At 42.0% G+C, this 22,370-nt stretch overlaps 1 protein-coding gene across 1 annotated transcript in view; it reads left to right on the top strand.

The window, feature by feature from the left end:
• The window catches only part of FNDC7 (fibronectin type III domain containing 7), a 29,301-nt gene that overhangs the window by 4,927 nt on the left and 2,004 nt on the right, over positions 1–22,370 (top strand). The window contains exons 4-11 of the mRNA XM_040232160.1: positions 955–1,215; positions 4,178–4,435; positions 5,056–5,310; positions 6,794–7,051; positions 7,763–8,017; positions 11,791–12,045; positions 14,920–15,180; positions 18,135–18,164. Coding sequence (XP_040088094.1) covers positions 955–1,215; positions 4,178–4,435; positions 5,056–5,310; positions 6,794–7,051; positions 7,763–8,017; positions 11,791–12,045; positions 14,920–15,180; positions 18,135–18,164 — 1,833 coding nt within the window. The remainder of the gene's footprint in view (positions 1–954; positions 1,216–4,177; positions 4,436–5,055; positions 5,311–6,793; positions 7,052–7,762; positions 8,018–11,790; positions 12,046–14,919; positions 15,181–18,134; positions 18,165–22,370) is intronic.

The following is a 22,370-nucleotide window of genomic DNA, read 5'->3' as shown; positions in this document are numbered from 1 at the left end:
ATGCTCATCCTCTGCTGAGCAATTGCTTGTGACCTGAATCAATTGTACTGAGGCTGCAAATGCATGATGTAATTCTTTGTCTTGTGAGTGCTGATGATTCAGGGCCCAGAAGTGAAAGCCACCAAGTGACACTTTTTTTTTTTTAATTCAAATAACTGTGGAGGAGGTGGTATTTAAATTCCAGATGCTTTGGAAAATGAAACCCATTTGGGGGCATTGTTAAAAGCATCCCTGCTTTTAAAAATCTCTGAAAAAGGGATTTCTGTTTTTAACCTCAGTTATCTATGAAGATATGATGGACATGTAGGAGTGATTTTGCTGCTTTGACTTATTTGAAATAAAACCAGCTCGAGTTTGTCATCAGCATGACTTAAACAGGTTTGATGAAGTTATACCTTGGCATACTTCTGAAAGGTTGTGTGCACATTAAAATAGTATAAATTATCATTTCTCTTATTGATTTATTTTATGATTAAGAGGTTTTATCTAATTTCTTACCAACTTCCAGTTGAATTCTAATATTAGAATTTCTGTTCCCATTCCTCTGCTGTGTGTGTGTGCTAAGTTGCTTCAGTCGTGTCTGACTCTTCGTGACCCTGTGGACTGTAGCCTGCCAGGATCCTCTGTCCATGGGATTCTCCACACAAGAATACTGGAGTGGGTTGCCAGGCCCTCCTCCAGGAGATCTTCCCAACCCAGGGATCGAACCTACGTCTCTTTTGTCTCCTGCAATGGCAGGCAGGTTCTCTACCGCTAGCGCCACCTGCCACTCTGAGTCATCTGGAATTAATACACATTTAAATAACAATTATAACAACTCTGACATGAATGCTATTGCAAAGCAAATAATTTTTTCATAATATGGATAATCAAGCTCAAATTTTCTATTCCTAAATTTGAATTATCCTTGATCGCACTTTCATAATGCAAATGGACATGTTCTTGTCTTTGCAGTACTGGCGGCACCTATTCTACAAGTAAGCTCTCCAAGTTCAGACTCTATTCTTGTGCAGTGGGAAGCTGTATATATGGCCATTGGATTCTCTGTGTCCATTATGCAAGCTAATGGTTTGGGTAGAATATGGAAAGAAAATACCACCAACACCTCCTTGACATTCACCAGTTTAGACTCCGGGACTCTCTACACCATAAAGGCCTATGCATGGAATGCCAATGGAACCCCTGGGGATGACTCCACCTGCAATCAGAGAACAAGTAAGGACTTCTCAGCTCAACCCCAGACATTTTCCTTTTTGGTTAATGAGAAGGGCTGTGCACTGCAGCCACTGAGAGCAGTGATAAGTGATAAGTACAGAGCAGCTGGCAGCAGATATTTAAACTTATTATGAGCTTATTTATAGTGTGTTGGCAATTCCCCCCGAGTAGTTTCAATGCTCTCTGCATGTGTGAAGAAATGCTGCTCAGAGTACACAGAGCATGGTAACCCCATGTCTACCTCACCCCCACCGCCCTGTAGCTGATTCAGCCTACATGTTCAATATCACACAGCAGGAAACAATTCTTGTTAGGTTTTCTAGTTACCTCTTGTCCCTTCCTAGGTTTAGACCAAGAGTATAGACAAAAAGAATTGGGCCAAACAAGGATTTATTCAGCAGACATTTAATGGGTGTGTCCAAATTTTGAGGTGGTATTACCCTAGAGACATAGCAGCAAGCAAAATAAACTTCCTGTTACGATGAGAATTTTAAACTTCCTGATGTGGTGAGAATTGATATTTCAGAAATATTTCCCAAAGCCCTCACTGTAGGCCTGAGGCCAACACGGGGTTTCCCACTACCTCTCCTCCAGCTGTAGGCTGAGAAGCTGGAGCACGGTGTGTGTTCTTACCATCACTATCCCAGGGAGACCCAACCAGGGCCTCCTACTCCATGATAACTGGAAGCCCAAACTGAGGTGCAGCTATGAGCCCAAAGAATAAGAGGGAGAGAGAGGGAAGGGGGAGATTTTTCCTTCTCTTGAGGCAGAGTGAGCCATCCTCTGACAATGAAGCCTGTTGTTGAGTCTCCAAGTCATGTCTGACTTTTGCAACCCCATGAACTGTAGCCCATCCAATCTCCTCTGTCCTTGGGACTTCCCAGGCAAGAATACTGGAGTGAGTTGCCGTTTCCTCCTCTAGGGGATCTTCCCAACACAGGGATTGAACCCTCATTTCCTGCGTTGACAGATGGATTCTTTTATCAGTGAGCCACCAGGGAAGTCCACAATGAAGCCTAATAGATGCCAGACTCACCAATCAGGTTAACTCTTTCATCTCTTGAGGATGTCCAAGGAAAAGGCAGAAAGAAACAGAAATGTCCTCTCCAACAGTGCCTAAGTTTGGGGGGCAGTGAAAGTTGCCTTGTGTCTGAGCCAAGGCTGAAATGTAGGGAGAAGAGAAGGGTTTGCCTTTTATAATACTTCTCTAGGGAGGAATTATAACAAGGTGACCCTAAGGTGATTCATGATGGGCCTGGTGAGTTAGAATGTCTATGATAAACCAGTCTCCCTGGGCCTCTTCCAAGGCATTCACTCATTCTTTCCTTCCACAGACAGAGATCAAACCTGTTTCCTCTCACATTGGCAGGTGGACTCTCAACCACTGGACCACCAGGAACATCCCAAACTTTCTCTTATAAGGTTTTCAGTCATATTGGGTTAGGATCAACCTAATGATCTCAACTGACTACATTTGCTGGGACCTTATTTCCAAATGAGATCACATTCTGCAGTACTAGAGGTGAAGACTTTGACATATGTCTTTTTGGTGCTTCCCATGCCCCACGTGGGAAAATCAGATTGTCCTAAAATACAGATGACCACTACCAGCCTTGGGCCCAGCATTACCCCAGAGTAGATCTGCCTCTGCAGATGAGCTGACCATATAGCAGAAGAAGGGGCCTGTCAAGATGGCCTACAAGAGAAACATGGCTCATGTCTGCCTTGCAGAGGACGAGCCGAGTCCCAGTTTGCTCACACAGAGCCTTTCCTGTTTAATCCCACATCCCCCACCCCACTATATGTGTCTGAAGGGTGCTAGTCTCTGCACATAAGCTGTTCTCCAAGGTTTGTGGATGAGACGGTTGCATGGCATCACTGATTCAATGGACATGAGTCTGAGTAAACTCTGGGAGTTGGTGATGGACAGGGAGGCCTGGCATGCTGCAGTCCATGGGGTTGCAAAGAGTTGGGCATGACTGAGCAACTGAACTGAACTGAAGGTTTGTGAGGTGGGCCTTATTATAGCACAGATTCCAGAGGACTGAGGCCAACTTTTCTCCTTCCCAGCCCAGGAGAACACTCCTCAAGCTTTTTTAAGAGGACAACCCTGAGGAAAGGAAGGCCTACTTTTAAGAACGTAGAGGAAATTGTTTTGGAGACAATAAAAAACTGACTTCCTGTGTGGCCATCACACTTGACACTTTCCTTCCTTCCCTTTGGTTTAGAATGAAAGGAAGTCTGCTTTTCTTTTAACAACAGAGACCTAAAAGCTCTTACATGTCTTATCATGTATCAAAAGTAAAGAAGAAATGCTGCTGAAGCTAATCTAACTTTATCAATCTATAATAGAATACTTTATCTACATCTTAATGACATACCCACTTGGCTCTCCTAGCCCATCTTATTTATAATTTCATTTAATGACTTCAGTCACTTATTAGATTGTGTGTTCACTCATTCACATATTCAAAATATGTTGATTGAGACTTCCCTGGTGGTCCAGTGGCTAAGTGGTCTTAGCCACTGGGAGCCATTGGGAACTCCATGTTCCCAATGCAGTGGGGCCAGGTTCAATCCTTGGTCAGGGAACTAGATCCCACACACCACAGCTAAGACCTGGCATAGCCAAATAAATTAATTGCAAAAGACTCAAAATATGTTTATTCAGCACTTATATGTGCTAGGGACTGATATTAGATCAATTTGACACATTACAAAAATAAATAACAGAAAGATTAAATAACCTGGCAAAGTCATAGCTAGTTACAAGTTTGCATAGTTAATGGTGGATGTATTACCAGTTCTCAGATACCTTGAATCCCAGTTTTATGCTTTGTACACTTGCAATTATCCTGTTAATGGAGTACTTCATCCTCCAAGCTCCACAATATTGTTAGACCAAATCTTACTTGGGTTCTTGAGTCTACTGCAAAATATCAATTGTTTCTCAAAAATGTAGGTCCAGGTACTCCTGAAAACATTCAAGTCTCTTTTGATAGTGGTGCTCTGAAGGCGTCTGTTTCGTGGGCACCGACAGAAGGAGCTTTCAACTATACCGTGATGGCTTTGAGTGACTCTTCCAGGCTGAGCTGCAGTACAACTTTCAGTTCCTGCACCATCTACTCTCTCCAGTGTGGAACCAAGTACCTGATTTCAGTTTCAGCAAGTAATGATGCCGGATCTAGCAGATCGACTTCAGCAGTGACTTTGAAAACCGGTATGTAAACAGGAGCGACATCACTGGAGGTCTGGCAAGCCCAAGTGGCTGACCTTAGGGAAACAAATAATTACATCACAATGTTCCAGAATGTTCCAGAATGCACTAGAACAAATGAAAGCAAAAGCCTGCTCTAAATGAAAGCATAGAGTTGAACATTCTGAGGAGTCTGAATAATGTTGATAGTGAAACCAGATCTTGTGCATTGGAAAAAGCACTTTGAAAATTAAGAGGCCTGTTTCCTCTTCCAGATCTTTCACTAATCAGTCTATTTTCTTTTGCATTTGTAAAGTTGTAAATATTCTAAGATCCAGTTTGATAACAACTCTAGCTGTGCAGCCCCTTATTTACATCATGTTTCACAGACCTAGGCCTGGTAGGAGCTATTCTTTAAGATAAACAGGGAATGTCTATAGTTGGAAAATGTGTTTAGATATCCACCCTCTTTCATTCTTATCAAAGAGATAAAGACATACATATGTGGAAGTCTACACTTCAATTTAGAAATATTTGTGTGTTTTGAGAATGTGAACTAACATTTAGTGAACAGCTACTATGCAAAGCTGCAAAGAAAATCTCTTGTAGTACTCTCACATTCCTTTTTATTTATCATTTCCTAGTTGCTTGTGCACCTGGAAGAGTGGCGATCCAAGAAGATCCTCCTGGCCACTTGTCTGTAGCTTGGTCCAGTGTGGATCTGGGTGATTACTATGTGGCCTTCGTGAAGAGTGATGATGGCTTGGAAGTACATTGCAACACTTCCCTCACCCAGTGCAATTTCTTATCTGAGTGTGGCTTCACTTACTTTATTAGTGTTTTTGCCTATAACAAGGCAGGGCAGAGTCCTTTGGGTGATGTGTTTAATTATACCACAGGTGAGTTACGCTTGATGCTTGTAAAGGGAATTCTGAGTTCACTAAATTCAGTAGCAGAATGGACTACCCATTGCACTCCTTGACTTAGACTACTTGGGAGTCATTCTAGGTCCAAGAATGGAAAGTGAATCTCTTCTTTCACGTTCTTTCCTGGGGAATTTGGACTAAGTGGCCTCAACCTTAACAAGAATACAAGGTTTAGGAGTGAGAAGAAAGGAAAGATTGTTGCTATTCAACCTTGCTCTGAAAAATTGAACCCTCCATCCAGATCCACTCATTGTTCATCACTGTTCTGGATGCTGAAGGGGAGGCAATCCTTAGGTCTCAGAGTTCACTCTTTCTCCAAGCCCAGAAGACAGAGGTGCAATGGCAAAGATGCCACATGGTGTAGAGAGTTCTGGAGTAGGACACCTGGGCTTAAGTCCTAACTTGACCACTAACTCATTTGTAAAGTGGAGATAATGATGTCTATCTTGTTAAGTCCCTTAGTATCCACCACTGCAAAATGGGACAAATAATCAAAAGTACATGAATGTGAAAGGGTCTTTGTATGTAAGAAAAGCACAGGGCAAATATTTTTATTAGCAGCTTTATTGCTGTTACTATTATTCTCCTGCACTAGACTTGGGCCTTCTGCAGGGCGGGGATTATATCTCATTCATCTTTTCATCCTGAATGCTTATCATAGTGTGACTGGCATATGGGACATGCTCGATTTTTAAAGAATGAATGGAATGAGAGACTTAAAATTAACTATATATACAAATAAGAATACAGTAATATAACTATATAAATAACAATTACAGCTGGATTAGATACATTTTTATCCAGATGAGGGAATCAAATAATTGGTGCCTTTGGAATTTGGAGTTAGAGGCCATCAATAAGGTCTCAAGGGCCTTCCAGAGGGAGTGGTTTTGAACTGGATCTTTAAGGATGAATGGAATGTCAGTGGAGCAAGATCATTCCAGAGAAACCCCATATGAGTTAGACATTTGTCACAATTTGTCCATAAGGTAATGTAGGTCTCTAAAATGTACTAATGCAAGGCTTCCTCCTCTCCTCCACCCCTTAGTTTTATCTAGTTTAGAGTCTGGAAAGACTGATAGGATCTAGAAGTTAGACTAAATATGATTTTGTCAGGCAGGAGAAGGGTCCCACATTCCAGTAAAGGGGACATAGTCTCTAAAACACAGGGAAAAAACATGCCCGTTGGGTGGGGAATTAAGGAGTCAGGTGAGGCAGGGGGTGTGGGAAGCAGCTGGATGTGTCGACAAGGTAGAGCTTACTGTAGCCTTGAATGTCATGCAGAGAGAAGTTATCCTCTATGTAGTGGGTGTCAGACAGGATCTCTGTTGGACAGACCTGTAGGAGATTCTTACAGTGACTGCAGGGACTCCTGAGCACGGAGACGCCGGGACTCAGTGCCCCTCTGACAGCATGGCTCCTGTACTGACGTCCTTCTCTCTACTCCTGCTTTCAGCTCCCTGTTGTCCTAGTGACATTAACCCTGTGCTGGTGTCCAGTGACAGAGTAGAGATTGTCTGGTCTCCCGTCCGAGGTGCTGAACTTTATGAAACAAAGGCTGTGGATGGGTTCAATGTGGTTGAGTGTAATGACACGGCTCCGGCTTGCACGCTTTCTGCTCTGGAGTGTGACACCAAGTACCACATCACGGTGTATTCCTTCAGCGAAGTCCGGGGCAGCAATACATCGTGTACTCCCCAATTCATAACCACAGGTATGATACAGCAGGGATTTTGTTCACCGATGTCTGGGTGGCTCACCTCTATGTCCCTCAAGAAAGGCATACAGCAAGTATGGTGAAAAGGTTAACTGCCATTAATGACTCTTGGTAGGGATCCTGAGAGCCCTTCTTACTAAGGAGAGGCAGAAGAGAAGGTGGAAGAGGGAAAGAGGACAGCAAGAAACAGGAAACCCTGGGGAGAGTGAAAGGATTGGCTGGTGATTACCTCAGCCATTCACATCCTCCTAGCTTTGGGGCCGGAGAAGGCAATGGCAACCCACTCCAGTACTCTTGCCTGGAAAATCCCATGGGCAGAGGAGCCTGGTAGGCTGCCATCTATGGGGTCACACAGAGTTGGACACAACTGAGCGACTTAGCAGCAGCAGCAGCAGCAGCAGCAGCTTTGGAGCACCTGCCTATAGTCACACCGTGAATGTGCAAACGTTTGTCTTAATTACTTTTGCTTTTGGAGTTCGAATGGCTCCTTAACATTTTCCAGTTAGCCCAACACTATGGGAATCTAATACCGTCTGTCAGTGTCAGCAAGGTTTCCACACAGAGGCTCTAGGAATTTGACCTGAGCACAAGGTATGGTTGAAAGTAATCATCTCATTTAGGGGAGAAAACAAGTGTACAAGTGTTAGACCAAAAGTCACGTGTGATATTTCTTGACTCTGTTTCAGTTCATAATCTAAAATCTCTTAGCTCCTTGCAGTCCTGAAATCACAAACATTTCAAAGGATGACTTTTCCATGATTAATGTGCGCTGGCGACCCACTAATGATGAGGCCACTTACACGGTGACTGCCCAGGGGGAGAAAGGGCTGTACCAGTGCAGCAGTGCCGGAGATTCCTGCACCCTGGGGGGCTTGCCCTGCGGCTCAGTGTTCTCTGTCACCGCTGTGGCCGAAACACCCGCAGGACGGAGCCTGTCCAGCTACAGTGTGCCTCTAGAGACAGGTATGTAACCACATACAATGGAATGTGGTGGAATATCAGTCAGCCAGAAAAAGGAATGAAATTGGGTCATTTGTAGGGGCATGGATGGACCTAGAGGGTTCATACAGAGTGAAGTCAGAAAGAGACAAGTAAATATTGTATAATATCATTTACACGAGGAATCTAGAAAAATGGTATAGATGATCTTATTTGCAAAGCCCAAACAGAGACACAGACGTAGAGAAAAAATGTATAGATACCAAGGGGGGAAGGGGAAATAAGTGAGAGGAACTGGGAGACTGGGATTGACATATGTGCTACTGATACTAAGTATAAAACAGACAACTAATGAGAACCTACTGTGTAGCGCAGGGAACTCTACTTAATGCACTGTGGGGACCTGAATGGGAAGGAAGTCCAAAATGGAGGGGACGTATGTGTATGTATGGCTGATTCACTTTGCTGTGCAATAGAAACTAACATGACATTGTAAAACAACTATACTTCAATAAAAAATGATTTTAAAAAAAGAAAGAAATGGGTATGTAGCAACTGCAACTTGAACCTTAGTTCCAGTGGGGTCCTTAGGAATTGTTTTAGGACATGAACTTTATGACTTGATTTACCCTAAGTGTGGTAGAAATACATTAATCTCAGAGAAGCCTTTCAAAGAGCCCAAGTCTTAGAAAAATTTCAACACAGGTTCCATATAAATATCATCTGAAGGCTCTAATATATTCATACACCAACATCAAAGGAGGAATCCACTGACTTTGCAAAAACATTTCTTTGACTTCATATTCCCCATGACACAATCTACCAAAGCATCTAACAAGTGACCAAATGAGCTGGCTTATTATTTATTTCTTTGGTTCAGCCCTTTCAAATCTTTCTCTAAAAAAGGCTTTCTGAGTTTCAGTTTCCTAATTGGTAGAAGAGGATAATGGCTTCATTGGGTGGTTGTGAATATTACATTTTTTATGCTGCAAAGCACTTAGCATAGTGCCTGCTGCATGGTAGGAGCTTGATAAAAGAAAGCTGTTATTACTTGATAACATTGTGTGTGAATGAAATATAGCAAATTACTTAAAGCCTTTGGGTCTTATTTTCTCTTATACATAACGATAGATGGCACTTTGGAACGGATGAGTTGGAACATAAAAGGCGGCAGAATAGGGACAATGCCAAATATGCAGGAAGGTTCCCAATATCCTATATGCTGTATAATGGATCTTTGAAGAGTTGAGAATTGATTGTGGTACTCTTAGGTGATTAAGAATATTTTAAGCTTTTATATAAACTATGTTATAAGGTTTTATATCAACTATGATATGTTTTATATCACAATGCAAAAAGGCAAAATGGTTATCTGAGGAGGCCTTACAAATAGCTGAGAAAAGAAGAGAAGTGAAAGGCAAAGGAGAAAAGGAAGTATATACCCATTTGAATGCAGAGTTCCAAAGAATAGCAAGGAGAGATAAGAAAGACTTCCTAAGTGATCAATGCAAGGAAACAGAGGAAAACAATAGAATGGGAAAGACTAGAGATCTCTTCAAGAAAATCAGAGATACCAAGGGAACATTTCATTCAAAGATGGGCACAATAAAGGACAGAAATGGTATGGACCTAATAGAAGCAGAAGATATTAAGAAGAGGTGCCAAGAATACACGGAAGAATTGTACAAAAAAGATCTTCATGACCCAGATAACCACGATCATGTGATCATTCACCTAGAGCCAGACATCCTGCAGTGTGAGGTCAAATGAGCCTTAGGAAGCATCACTATGAACAAAGCTAGTGGAGGTGATGGAATTACAGATGCTCATGATGATGCTGTGAAAGTCCTGCACTTAATATGCCAGCAAATTTGGAAATCTCAGCAGTGGCCACAGGACTGGAAAAGGTCAGTTTTCATTCCAATCCCAAAGAAAGGAAATGCCAAAGAATGTTCAAACTACCGCACAATCGCACTCATCTCACACGCTAGCAAAATAATGCTCAAAATTCTCCAAGCCAGGCTTTAACAGTATGTGAACCGACAACTTCCAGATGTTCAAGTTGGATTCAGAAAAGGCAGAGGAACCAGAAATCAAATTGCCAACATCCGTTGGATCATGGAAAAAGCAAGAGAGTTCCAGAAAAACATCTACTTCTGCTTTATTGACTACGCCAAAGCCTTTGACTACGTGAATCATAACAAACTGTGGAAAATTCTTCAAGAGATAGGAAATACCAGACCACCTGATCTGCCTCCTGAGAAATCTGTATGCAGGTCAAGAAGCAACAGTTAGAAATGGACATGGAACAATAGACTGGGTTCCAAATCAGGAAAGGGGTACGTCAAGGCTGTATATTGTCACTCTGCTTATTTAGCTTATACGCAGAGTACATCACGTGAAATGCCGGGCTGGATGAAGCACAATCTGGAATCAAGATTGCCAGGAGAAATATCAATTACCTCATATACGCAGATGACACCACCCTTATAACATAAAGCGAAGAACTAAAGAGCCTCTTGATGGAAGTGAAAGAGGAGAGTGAAAAAGTTGGCTTAAAACTCAATAATCAGAAAACTAAGATCATGGCATCCAGTCCCATCACTTCATGGCAAATAGATGGGGAAACAATGGAAACAGTGACAGACTTTATTTGGCGGGGGGGAGCTCCAAAATCACTGCAGATGGTGACTGCAGCCATGAAATTAAAAGACTCTTGTTCCTTGGAAGAAAAGCTATGACCAACCTAGACAACATATTAAAAAGCAGAGACATTACTTTGCCAACAAAGGTCTGTCTAGTCAAAGCTATGGTTTTTCCAGTAGTCATGTATGGATGTGAGAGTTGGATTATAAAGAAAGCTGAGCGCAGAAGAATTGATGCTTTTGAATTGTGGTGTTGGAGAGACTCTTGAGAGTCCCTTGGACTGCCATGAAATCAAACCAGTCCATCCTAAAGGAAATCAGTCCTGAATATTCACTGGAAGGACTGATGCTGAAACTGAAACTGCAATACTTTGGCCACCTGATGCAAAGAACTGACTCATTGGAAAAGACCCTGATGCTGGGAAAGATTGAGGGCAGGAGGAGAAGGGGACAACAGAGGATGAGATGGCCAGAGAGCATCACCAACTTGAGGGACATGAGTTTGAGCAAGGTCCAGGAGGTGGTGATGGACAGGGAGGCCTGGCATACTGCAGTCCTTGGGGTTGGAAAGAGTTGGATACGACTGAGCAACTGAACTGACTGGTCAACTATGTACTATGAAATGCCTGAGAAAGGCGAAACACATTTTATTGCAAATGTGATAATACGTATTAGGAGAAGAGGTAAATGCAACCATTGCATTGAAATTTACAACTGGAATCATTAAAGCTGAAGAACAACAAAGGATTTCTTTCTTATACTGAAAAAAGTTGGGGAGAACCTCACATTAATTACCCACAGCCAGTTAGTGAACTTCGTTCTTGGGGAAAGCACTTGCTATATACAGTGATGTTAAATAATGTATCAGAGAGAATGAGATTTTGCTTAACAAAAGGACATTTTTGAAGTTTTTAAAAATTTTTATTGCAGTATAGTTGATGTTCAATGTCATATAAGTCACAATACAGTGATTCACAATTTTTAAAAGTTATGTTCAATTTATAGTTATTAAGGATATTTTGATTAACAGTTAAAGGTTTGAGAAATCTAGGATACTGACTGAAAGACAGACAGAATACCATGCTTGGTTGTTTTTCACAAATAACCCTTAGTGGAAATAAATTCCCAATTTTTTCTTTTTCCCCATTTGAGCGCCGTGCTGCTCAGCCAGTCTGACGGTAACTCAGGTCACTCAGTCAGTAATCAACGTGAGCTGGACGGTTGGGACTGGGGCCCTAACCTATGTGACGGTTCTGCAGTCACACACGGGACAGTCAAAGTGTCACACCCATCAAAACCACTGCCTCCTGGGATGCATCACATGCGGCATCAATTACTCAGTGGCAGTAAAAGCAGTTAGTGCCACTGGGTTGACTGCGGACTGCGCCTACCAAAGTTACTCCTCTAGTAAGTGAAATCTAGATTCTAGTTCTAGAGTATCAACAAGGACCTTGACTATTATAGATCCAGACATAAGCCCTTCCATCTCATTTAAAAGCATGCTGCATCTCCACCAAGCTTGCATGATAAATTCAGATTACTTTCTAAAATGTTTGCAATTTTCCTCTTGATTCAGAATCTCAAAGCTTCGAGGTTTCTGTTGGTGCATGCTAAGTCACTTCAGTTTTGCCTGACCCTTTGTGACCCCCTGGACTGGTAGCCTGCCAGGTTTCTCTGCCCATGGAACTGTAGCCCTGTATCCCACCAGGCTCTTCTTTCCATGGGATTCTCCATGAAATAATCCTGGAGTGGGTTGCCATTTCCTCCAGGGATCTTCCCAACCCAGGGATCAAATCTGTGTCTCTTGTCTCCTGCATTGACGGGTGGGTTCTTTACCACTAGCACCACCTGGGAAACCCTGTTGGTAGTTGGTGAATGAACTCCTTGATAACAAGGTTCAAGTGGACTTTCTCTGAAAGAAGGCTTGGTTTATATATGATCTAGCTTTGTGTAGCACAGAGTAACTCAGCCTGGCAGAGTTTTCAGAAAGCATTTAGATCATATATTCTATTTGGCTTGAATTTTTTGTTTCTCATTATTATTGTGCTACTACCTCTCTCTTCTAAACCACTCCAGCTTCTCCTATGGTATCTTATTTTAACAGGTTTCAAGAGCAAGTACTGCATTTTGTTCTTCACAAAGGCCAAACAATTAGGGAATGGCGGGAGAAGTAAGGAGTGGTACAGGGTTAACAAATAAGATTTCACTGGTATGATTCTAGTCCACTACAGTGGCTGTTTAGAGCACTGTTTCAGGAAAAAAAAAAAAAAACTCTCAAGATTAATGGGATGGCTCTCAGGCTTAATGGGGCATAAGTACCACACCAGTTAGCTGCATCTGTTCTGAAGCATGGGGTGGGAGAGTTGAAATGTAATTTTCATAGGACTTCCCTGGCTGTCCAGTGGTTAAGACTTTATGCTTCCATTACAAGGGGCTCAGGTTTGATCCTTGGTCAGGGAACTAAGATCCCATAAGTCTTTCGACAAAAATTTAAAAATAAATAAATTAAAAAATAAAATTTTGGCATCCCAAAGGCAGTAGAGTGAGTCTACAACTTAGGAGTCTAAAGATATGGCTTCTTAAACTGTCCTGCCTTATCTTATTCCCTGATTCTATTTCCTCATTGGTAAGAGAAATAGGAATGATTATGGTGTGAAAGCATTTAAAATCTGCTGCGTGCTATGTGCTAAGTTGCTTTGTGTGCATTTGTTAGTCACTCAGTCATGTCCATGGAGAAGGCAATGGCACCCCACTCCAGTACTCTTGCCTGGAAAATCCCAAGAACGGGGGAGCCTGATAGGCTGCCATCTATGGGGTCGCACAGGTTTGGACACAACTGAAGCAACTTAGCAGCAGCAGCAGCAGCAGCAGTCATGACCAACTGTTTGCAACCCCAAGAACTGTAGCCTGCCAGGCTCCTCTGTCCATGGAATTCACCAGGCAAGAATACTGGAGCGGTAAGTCGCTTCAGTCGTGTCCGACTCTGTGTGACGCCATAGATGGCAGCCCACCAGGCTCCCCCGTCCCTGGGATTCTCCAGGCAAGAACACTGGAGTGGGTTGCCATTGCCTTCTCCAATGCATGAAAGTGAAAAGTGAAAGTGAAGTCGCTCAGTCGTGTCCGACTCTTAGTGACCCCATGGACTGCAGCCTACCAGTGCTTCTCCATCCATGAGATTTTCTAGGCAAGAGTACTGGAATGGGATGCCATCGCCTTCTCCGACTGGAGGGGTAACCATTCACTTTTCCAGGGGATTGTCCCAACCCAGGGATTGAATCCAGATCTTCTGCATTGCAGGCAGATTGTTTACTATCTGAGCCACCAGGGAAGCCCAGAACACATATGTAATCTGCTTTATAATTTCTTTCATTAGAGTTGTTGCCTAAGTTCTCACCTGGATATCTAGTTCTGGAAATATGGTCCACTGCTTACCTTCACACCTAAAAAACCTTTTTTTAAAGAATGAATCAAAGGAACCTAATTATCTTAATATTTATTATACAATAACATCTTTATTTTGTTTACTGAGGAATCCACCATTTGACACCTAATGTGTGGCCTGCTCAAGGTATTCAGTAAAGGAAAAAGGGAAAGTACCCAGTCAGCTAGCACAGATGAAGTGTGGACCAGCGACAAGGATCATGTTACTCAGCTCAGCAAAATTTAGGTCTTTTCAACCAAAGCTGAATGCAGTTAATTATATCTAAATTGAATCCCACTGAAATCATTATGAGCTTTCCCAGTGGCTCAATGGTAAAGAATCCTCCTGCAATGCAAGAGACTTGCAGGTGATGCAGGTTCAATCCCCAGGTGGGGAAGATCCCCTGGAGCAGGAAATGGCAACCCACTCCAGTATTCTTGCTTGGAAAATCCCATGGACAGATGAGCCTGGTGGGCTACAGTCCATGGGGTTGCAAAGAGTCAAACATGACTTAGTGACTAAACAACAACAAATCATATTATGGGTATTATGGGTAGGATGTTATGAAGGATCTTGACAAGGATTCTGTGTATGTGACTCATAAAGTTTGAGTCATATACACTTCATATCTGCCAAGTACTTGGACTCACCATTGTTCTCTATTGAAAACTCATGGCCCACCTCACCCTCACACATAGATCTCTAATCACGTGGCCCAGTACAGAAGGAACTTGATACCCCCTCAAATCTTGCTCTAATCAGTTGTCATTTAGAGTAGGACACTTACTCTGTTTCCCATAGTAGCAGAGGCTAGGTTTGTGGTGATGGTGGAATAGTGATGTGTTTGTTTTATCCTTCAGGTGCCTGCTGCCCTTTAGGGGTGAAATTATATAGGCTGGGCCCTAATGGCATCCGGATCCACTGGCAGGCCTCCAGGGGCTCTGCCAATTACACCACCGACCTCTATGGTTCCAAAGGCATTTTCACATGTTCCCCAAGCGCTGGCCTCAGTTTCTGTGATGTTACCGAGATACCCTGCGGGGATGTGTATACCGTGATGGTCTCACCAGTTGCTGAGACAGGACTGAAGCTTACTTTCTGTCCAAAAAAAATATATTCAGGTAGAGAAAGTTATGACCCTTTATTTAAAACTAAACCTTGACTCAATCTGTGAATGAAGGCTAAGAGCAATCACACTTTGCTATGTAGGAAGATCAAAAAGGGCCTGACATTTCTACATCCTATAGGCAGATTCTGGCAACAGGGGACTCCAAGCTCCTTTGGAATTGTGATACTTTATTATAATTTGATTTGGAGGTACTCCTTTCATCCCTCTCCCTCTCTTCAGAAAAAGGACCAGATGCTTGCTTAAATAGTAAAATAGATTTAAAGCAATTTTCCGCTTTGAGATTTGAAGATAGGTTTTTATCATGGTTAGAGGTAATGACAGACAACATGGAATATTTGAAATTAAGAGACTTGAACCTTTATTTGCAAAGATTCAGACTTATGATTGAGGGAGAGTTGGAGGATCAGAGAAAAACAAATTTATAAATCATAAGCTAGGTTTGGAAATACGAGTGGGCAGACAGTCTGTGATCACAAAACATGACTGTCAGCAACTGCCATTTCACCAGAGCTGACAGGAAAAGACGAGCAATTCTCCTGCTCTGTATTCCAGCACCTTCTGCTACCTTGCCCAGGGCCTTGTCATATTTTTTCATATATTTATAAAATAGATGATGAGGTCCTATAACTCTGCATGGGAATGAAGGAAGAGTAATAAATGTTGGCTTAGAAAGCTTTACTAATAACCAGAATCTAAAATTTCCAGTTATGTGTAGGTGACAAGAAGGTTCAAGACGGCTCCTGGTGATGGAACAAGGCCAGTTCCTCTTCAGGGGGTGTTCTCACTATCCTTGGCTGTCATGCTCTGATTCCTTGCTTTTTCATTATCTTGTCCAGAGGACAAGCTGGCCCAAACCATGGCCCTATGTAAAAGGACAGGAGTAGGTTGTTGGGTTGAAGATGAGCTCTGAGGAAGCAGAGCCTACAGGTCAATAATGATACCTCATTGTATTTGCATAATGCTTCAAAATTTATCAAGTGTTTTCATATTCAATATTTCACTGAATGCTCAAATAACTCTATGAGTTAGGTTCAACAGATTTTATCTTCTCCAATTTATAAATGAGAAAACTAAGACTCAAAGGCTCCCAAATCTCAACCTATAACCCTTCTCTTCTTCTGATCTCTAAATCCATATTCAAACATATTATCTCTACTTAGAGATACACCCCAGGCATTTCAATTCCTCAAGACCAAAAGGAACTTCTGATCCCATGCAGTTTCTGATCTCCCATCATCCTTGTTTCAGGTATTCAAGCCTGAAAACCCTGGCGTCAGCTTCCTCTCTCCCTCACTTTTCATATCTAAGTAGTCTCCAAGCTCTGTTCTTTTCACTCCATGATGGTCTCTAAATTCAACTTCTTCTCTTCATTCCTGTAGCTACTTCAGTACTTCAGGGTCTCACTACCTCTCCCCTATACTATTACACCAGTCCTGTCCTCCTGCCCTCTTACCAGTCTTCATACTATCGCTAGAGTTATTATTCCAGGACACTGACCCAATTGTCTTTCTTTCATGCTACAAAATTCTCAGAAGTTTTCCATTGCTCCATAGGATAAAATACAGTCCTCTGATCATGGGATTTAACATCCCTTACAATCTGTCCCTCTTCTATCTCTCTACACCTGTACTAACAGAAATTTAATGTAAGTCTGAAAATTTTAAATTTTCTAGTAGCCACATTAAAAAAGTAAAAAGAAACAGGCAAAATTAATTTGAATATATTTTAGTTAATCCAATATAGCCACAATATTCTAATTTTCAACATGGAATCAATATAAAAATTTTGTATTTTTTCCATAGTAAGTCTTCAAAATCTTGTGTGTGTTTTTTAACACAGCACATATCAGTTTAGACCAGCCACATTTGGAGTGCTCATAGCTACACATGATGAGTGGCTACTCTATTGGACAGTACAGTTCTTGGCTCATTCCCCAACATCCTTACTGAGAGGACTCTATTCTCTAGTCATATGGAGTCATTCACACCCCTCTGCCCTTACCACACATGCAGAAGTACATCGTGCTTCTGGGTTAATGCAGCACTCCTCGCTAAGGGAACTCCACCAGCCCAAACTCCCCCTCCTCTGTGAAGTCTTCTCCAGTTCTCATAGGCTGAGTTCATCTCTCTCTTTCCTTTATAATGCCACAGCACACTTTATTGTCACCACACCATATTTCTCTGAGTTGAATGTCTGTAATTTCTGCTAAATGGCAATCTCTTAGACTCTCAGTACTTTGCATATAACTGTTGCCCTATATATTTTAAGTTAAAAAAAAAAGAGAATGAATAAGTTTATGTGTTTCTCTATGATAATATAGCCAGTAAATGAGTGAGTGAAGTCTTTGCTTCTTCTCCTAATTCATACTCACAATTTAACTTTTAAAGGGACATTTTCTCTGATGGTTTGTTAGTTGGAACTCTGATATCCTTTGATGGGGTGCCATATCAAGCCTATAGTCTTTGCCCTTTAGTAAGGGTTGGGTGTCCAGACTCAGGTTAGGGAATCTATCTTTGCTCTAGCTCCTTGATAAAAACCATGCATTTGGGGGAAGATTGTTGGTTTTGTTTTTTGATGTTTCTTTCCCCAATATCAGTGATGCCTTAATCTTATAATTAGGATGATATTGTAAATGATAACAACGATTAATATTTTTTGAGTGTTCTGTGCTAGCCACTGTTCTAAGGGTTTTATATGCATTAGCTTGACTGATACTTATAACAACCCTATGAGGCTGGCATTCTTATTCTTGCCACCTAACAAAGTGAAGCACAGAAAAGTGAAATGACTTATCCAAGTTAACACTGTTAGCAGGTGTCTCCTTCTCTTATTACACAAATTGGTTCTTATTCACTCTTCACTCACTTTCCTATTATTCTTTCTTAAATTGTATCTCAAATACATCAATGAATCTGTTTTAAATGCTTGTGTTTTTATTTATTACAGTAACCTGCTCTGGAAGTACACTTGGAATGGGTAAGTCATTTTTATCATGGATAAATTAGAAAGAAATTTTCTGTTGCTCTTTCAGTTCAGTTCAGTTCATTTCGGTCGCTCAGTCATGTCCAACTCTTTGCAACCCCATGGACTGCAGCACGCTAGACTTCCCTCTTCATCAACAACTCCCAGAGCTTACCCAAACTCATGTCCATTGAGTCACTGATGCCATCCAACCATCTCATCCTCTGTCGTCCCCTTCTCCTCCAGCCTTCAATCATTCCCAGCATCAGGGTCTTTTCAAATGAGTCACTTCTTCACATCAGGTGGCCAAAGTATTGGAGCTTCAGCTTCAGCATCAGTCCTTCCAGTGAGTATTCAGGACTGATTTCCTTTAGGATAGACTGATGTGATCTCCTTGCAGTCCAAGGGATTCTCGAGTCTTCTCCAACACCACAGTACAAAAGCATCAATTCTTTGGCGCCCAGCTTTCTTTATAGTCCAACTCTTACATCCATACATGACTACTGGAAAAACCATAGCTTTGACTAGATGGACCTTTGTCAGCAAAATAATGTCTCTGCTTTTTAATATGGGGTCTAGGTTGGCCATAGCTTTTTTCCCAAGGAGCAACTGTCTTAATTTCATGGCTGCAGTCACCATCTGCAGTGATTTTGGAGCCCAAGAAAATAAAGTCTCGAATTGTTTCCCCATCTATTTGCCATGAAGTGATGGGACCAGATGCCATGATCTTAAGTTTTATGAATGTTGAGATTTAAGGCAACTTCTTCACTCTCCTTTTTCCCTTCCATCAAGAGGCTCTTTAATTCTTCTTCACTTTCTGCCGTAAGTGTGGTGTCATCTGTATCTCTGAGGTCATCTATATCTCTCCCAGCAATCTTGATTTCAGATTGTGCTTCATCCAGTTCAGCAGTTCTCATGATGTACTCTGCATATAAGTTAAATAAGCAGAGTGACAATATATAGCCTTGATGTACTCCTTTCCTGATTTGGAACCAGTCTATTGTTCCACGTCCATCTCTAACTGTTGCTTCTTGACCTGCATACAGACTTCTCAGGAGGCAGGTCAAGTGGTCTGGTATTTCCATCTCTTTCAGAATTTTCTACAGTTTGTTGCGATCTACACAGTCAAAGGCTTTGGCATAGTCAATAAAGCAGAAGTAGATGTTTTTCTGGAACTGTCTTGCTTTTTTGATGATCCAATGGATGTTGGTAATTTGATCTCTGGTTCCTCTGCCTTTTCTAAATCCAGCTTGAACACCTGGAAGTTCACGGCCCAAGTACTGTTGAAGCCTGGCTTGGAGAATTTTGAGCATTACTTTACTAGCATGTGAGATGAGTGCAATTGTGCAGTAGTTTGAGCATTCTTTGGCATTGCCTTTCTTTGGGATTGGAATGAAAACTGACATTTTCCAGTCCTGTGGCCACTGCTGAGTCTGCCAAATTTGCTGGCATATTGAGGGCAGCACTTTCACAGCATCATCTTTTAGGATTTGAAATAGGTCAACTGGAATTCCATCACCTCCACTAGCTTTGTTCGTAGTGATGCTTCCTAAGGCCCACCTGACTTCGCATTCCAGGATATCTGGCTCTAGGTGAGTGATCACACCATCATGATTATCTGGGTCATAAAGATTTTTGTATAGTTCTATGTATTCTTGCCACCTCTTCTTAATATCTTCTGCTTCTGTTAGGTCCATACCATTTCTGTCTTTTATTGAGCCCATCTTTTCATGAAATGTTCCCTTGGTATCTCTAATTTTCTTGAAGAGATCTCTAGTCTTTCCCATTCTATTGTTTTCCTCTATTTCCTTGCATTGATCACTTAGGAAGTCTTTCTTATCTCTCCTTGCTATTCTTTGGAACTCTGTATTTAAATAGGTATATATTTCCTTTTCTCCTGTGCCTTTCACTTCTCTTCTTTTCTCAGCTATTTGTAAGGCCTCCTCAGACAACCATTTTGCCTTTTTGCATTTCTTTTTCTTGGAGATGTCTTGATCACTGCCTCCTATACAATGTCATGAACCTCTGTCCATAGTTCTTCAGGCATTCTGTCTATCAGATCTAATCTCTTGAATCTATTTTTCACTTCCACTGTATATTCATAAGGGATTTGATTTAGGTAATCAATGGTCTAGTGGTTTTCCCTACTTTATTTAAGCCTAAATGGTCTAATGTTTTTCCCTACTTTCTTCAATTTAAGTCTAAATTTGTCAATCAGATGTTCATGATCTGAGCCACAGTGAGCTCCCAGTCTTGTTTTTACTGACTGTATAGTGCTTTTCCATCTTTGGTTGCAAAGAATATAATCAATCCAGATACCGACCATCTGGAGATGTCCATGTGTAGAGTCTTCTCTTGTGCTATTGGAAGAGGGTGTTTGTTATGACCAGTGCATTCTCTTGGTAAAACTCTATTAGCCTTTGCCCTGCTTCATTTTGTACTCCAAGGCCAAACTTGCCTGTTACTCCAGGTGTTTCTTGACTTCCTACTTTTGCATTCCAGTCCCCTATAATGAAAAGGACATCTGTTTTAGGTGTTAGTTCTAGAAGGCCTTAGAACTTCATAAAACCATTCAGCTTCTTCAGCATTAGTGGTTGGGGCATCGACTTGGATTACTGTGTTATTGAATGGTTTGCCTCAGAAATGAACAGAGATCCTTCTGTTGTTTTTGAGATTGCACCCAAGTACTGCATTTCAGACTCTTTTGTTGATTATGATGACTACTCCATTTCTTCTAAGGGATTCTTGCCCACAGTAGTAGATATAATGGTCTTCTGGATTAAATTCACCCATTTCAATCCATTTTAGTTCACTAATTCCTAAAATGTTGATGTTCACTCTATTCATCTCCTGTTTGATCACTTCGAATTTGCCTCGATTCATGGACCTAACATTCCAGGTTCCTATGAAATATTGCTCTTTACAGCATCAGACTTGACTTCCATCACCAGTCACATCCGCCACTGGGTGCTGTTTTACTTTGGCTCCGCCTCTTCATTCTTCATTGTTGTTCTTTAGGGTGACTTAATGAAGTCAGAAGCAAAGCTGACTCTTCAATTATAGAGGCAAATGCTTTCTTTCTGTGATTTAAGGGGTCCCTGCTCTCCTCTTGCATAACTCTTTCTCCCCTCTTACGTTGCCTCCCCTCAGATTCCACCAGTGGAGAGGAAGTCCACTGGATTCTGAAATTATTTCAGTCTTCCAGGGTCCCACAGGAAAATAAAAATATGCTTCAGAGAAGCAACTGATTCATGCCTCACTTGAGAGAGTGGTTCCTAGCCTGCTGTACATTGTGTTACCCAGAGAGCTTAAAAGTAATCGATTTGTTGTTTTTCAGTCGGTAAGTCACGTCCGACTCTTTGTGAACCCATGCACTGTAGCCCACCAGGCTCTTCTGTCCATGGGATTTCCCAGGTAAGGTTACTGGAGTGGGTAGCCATTCCCTTCTCCAGGATCTTCCTGGAGATCTTCTCGACCCAGGGATCAAACCTAGACCTCCTACATTGCAGGAAGATTCTTTACCATCTGAGCCACCAGGGAAAAGCTTCTTAGGTGATTGTAAGGTGTAGCCATGGCTGAGAACTTCTGCTTTAGAGCAGAGCTTCTCAAAGCTTATTGTGCATAGAAATCACCTGGGGCCTTATTAAACCAGATTCTGATTTGGTAGGTGTAGGAAAGATCTAAGACTTTGCACTTCTAACAAGGTCCAGGTGATGCTGGTGACACTGATGCTGCTGGTCTGACCACACTTTTAGTCCGGTGTTAGAATCTTGCTAATGGCCTGCAGAGTCCTAAGATGCCTGCTTCCAGTGTGCATGGGTGGACATGGCCAGCAGAGGGAAACGGGTGCTGAAAGGGCATCTGGAGTAAAGGTAACCCTCACTGCCACTCAGATGTGCTCGGGACTGAGCCCATCTAGGCTATTCTGGGGGCCCCATGGGGGCTACTCTTGGCTTGGGGCTGTGGAGGTGATCACAGAGCTGTGTGTGCTGACCCCGTGAGTAGCATGTGGTGCTTCAAGAGGAATCTTTGCTACCATCTTCTAGGAGGATTGCTTGATTTGAGGCCTTGGGAATACCCTTAGGGAATATTATAAAACCCAAAATACAGACCGGACATGTAAACACACACAACACACACACACAGTCAGACATGGCTGACTTCAGAGGATTTAAGAGAAAATGCAGCCTTCCTACGAGCAAACTCCACTGGATATAGCCT

Source organism: Oryx dammah, unplaced genomic scaffold (assembly GCF_014754425.2).
Source record: "Oryx dammah isolate SB20612 unplaced genomic scaffold, SCBI_Odam_1.1 HiC_scaffold_28, whole genome shotgun sequence".
Classification (NCBI taxonomy): domain Eukaryota; kingdom Metazoa; phylum Chordata; class Mammalia; order Artiodactyla; family Bovidae; genus Oryx; species Oryx dammah.
Note: the sequence above shows the minus strand (reverse complement) of the source record. Positions and strands in the feature narration are given on the sequence as shown.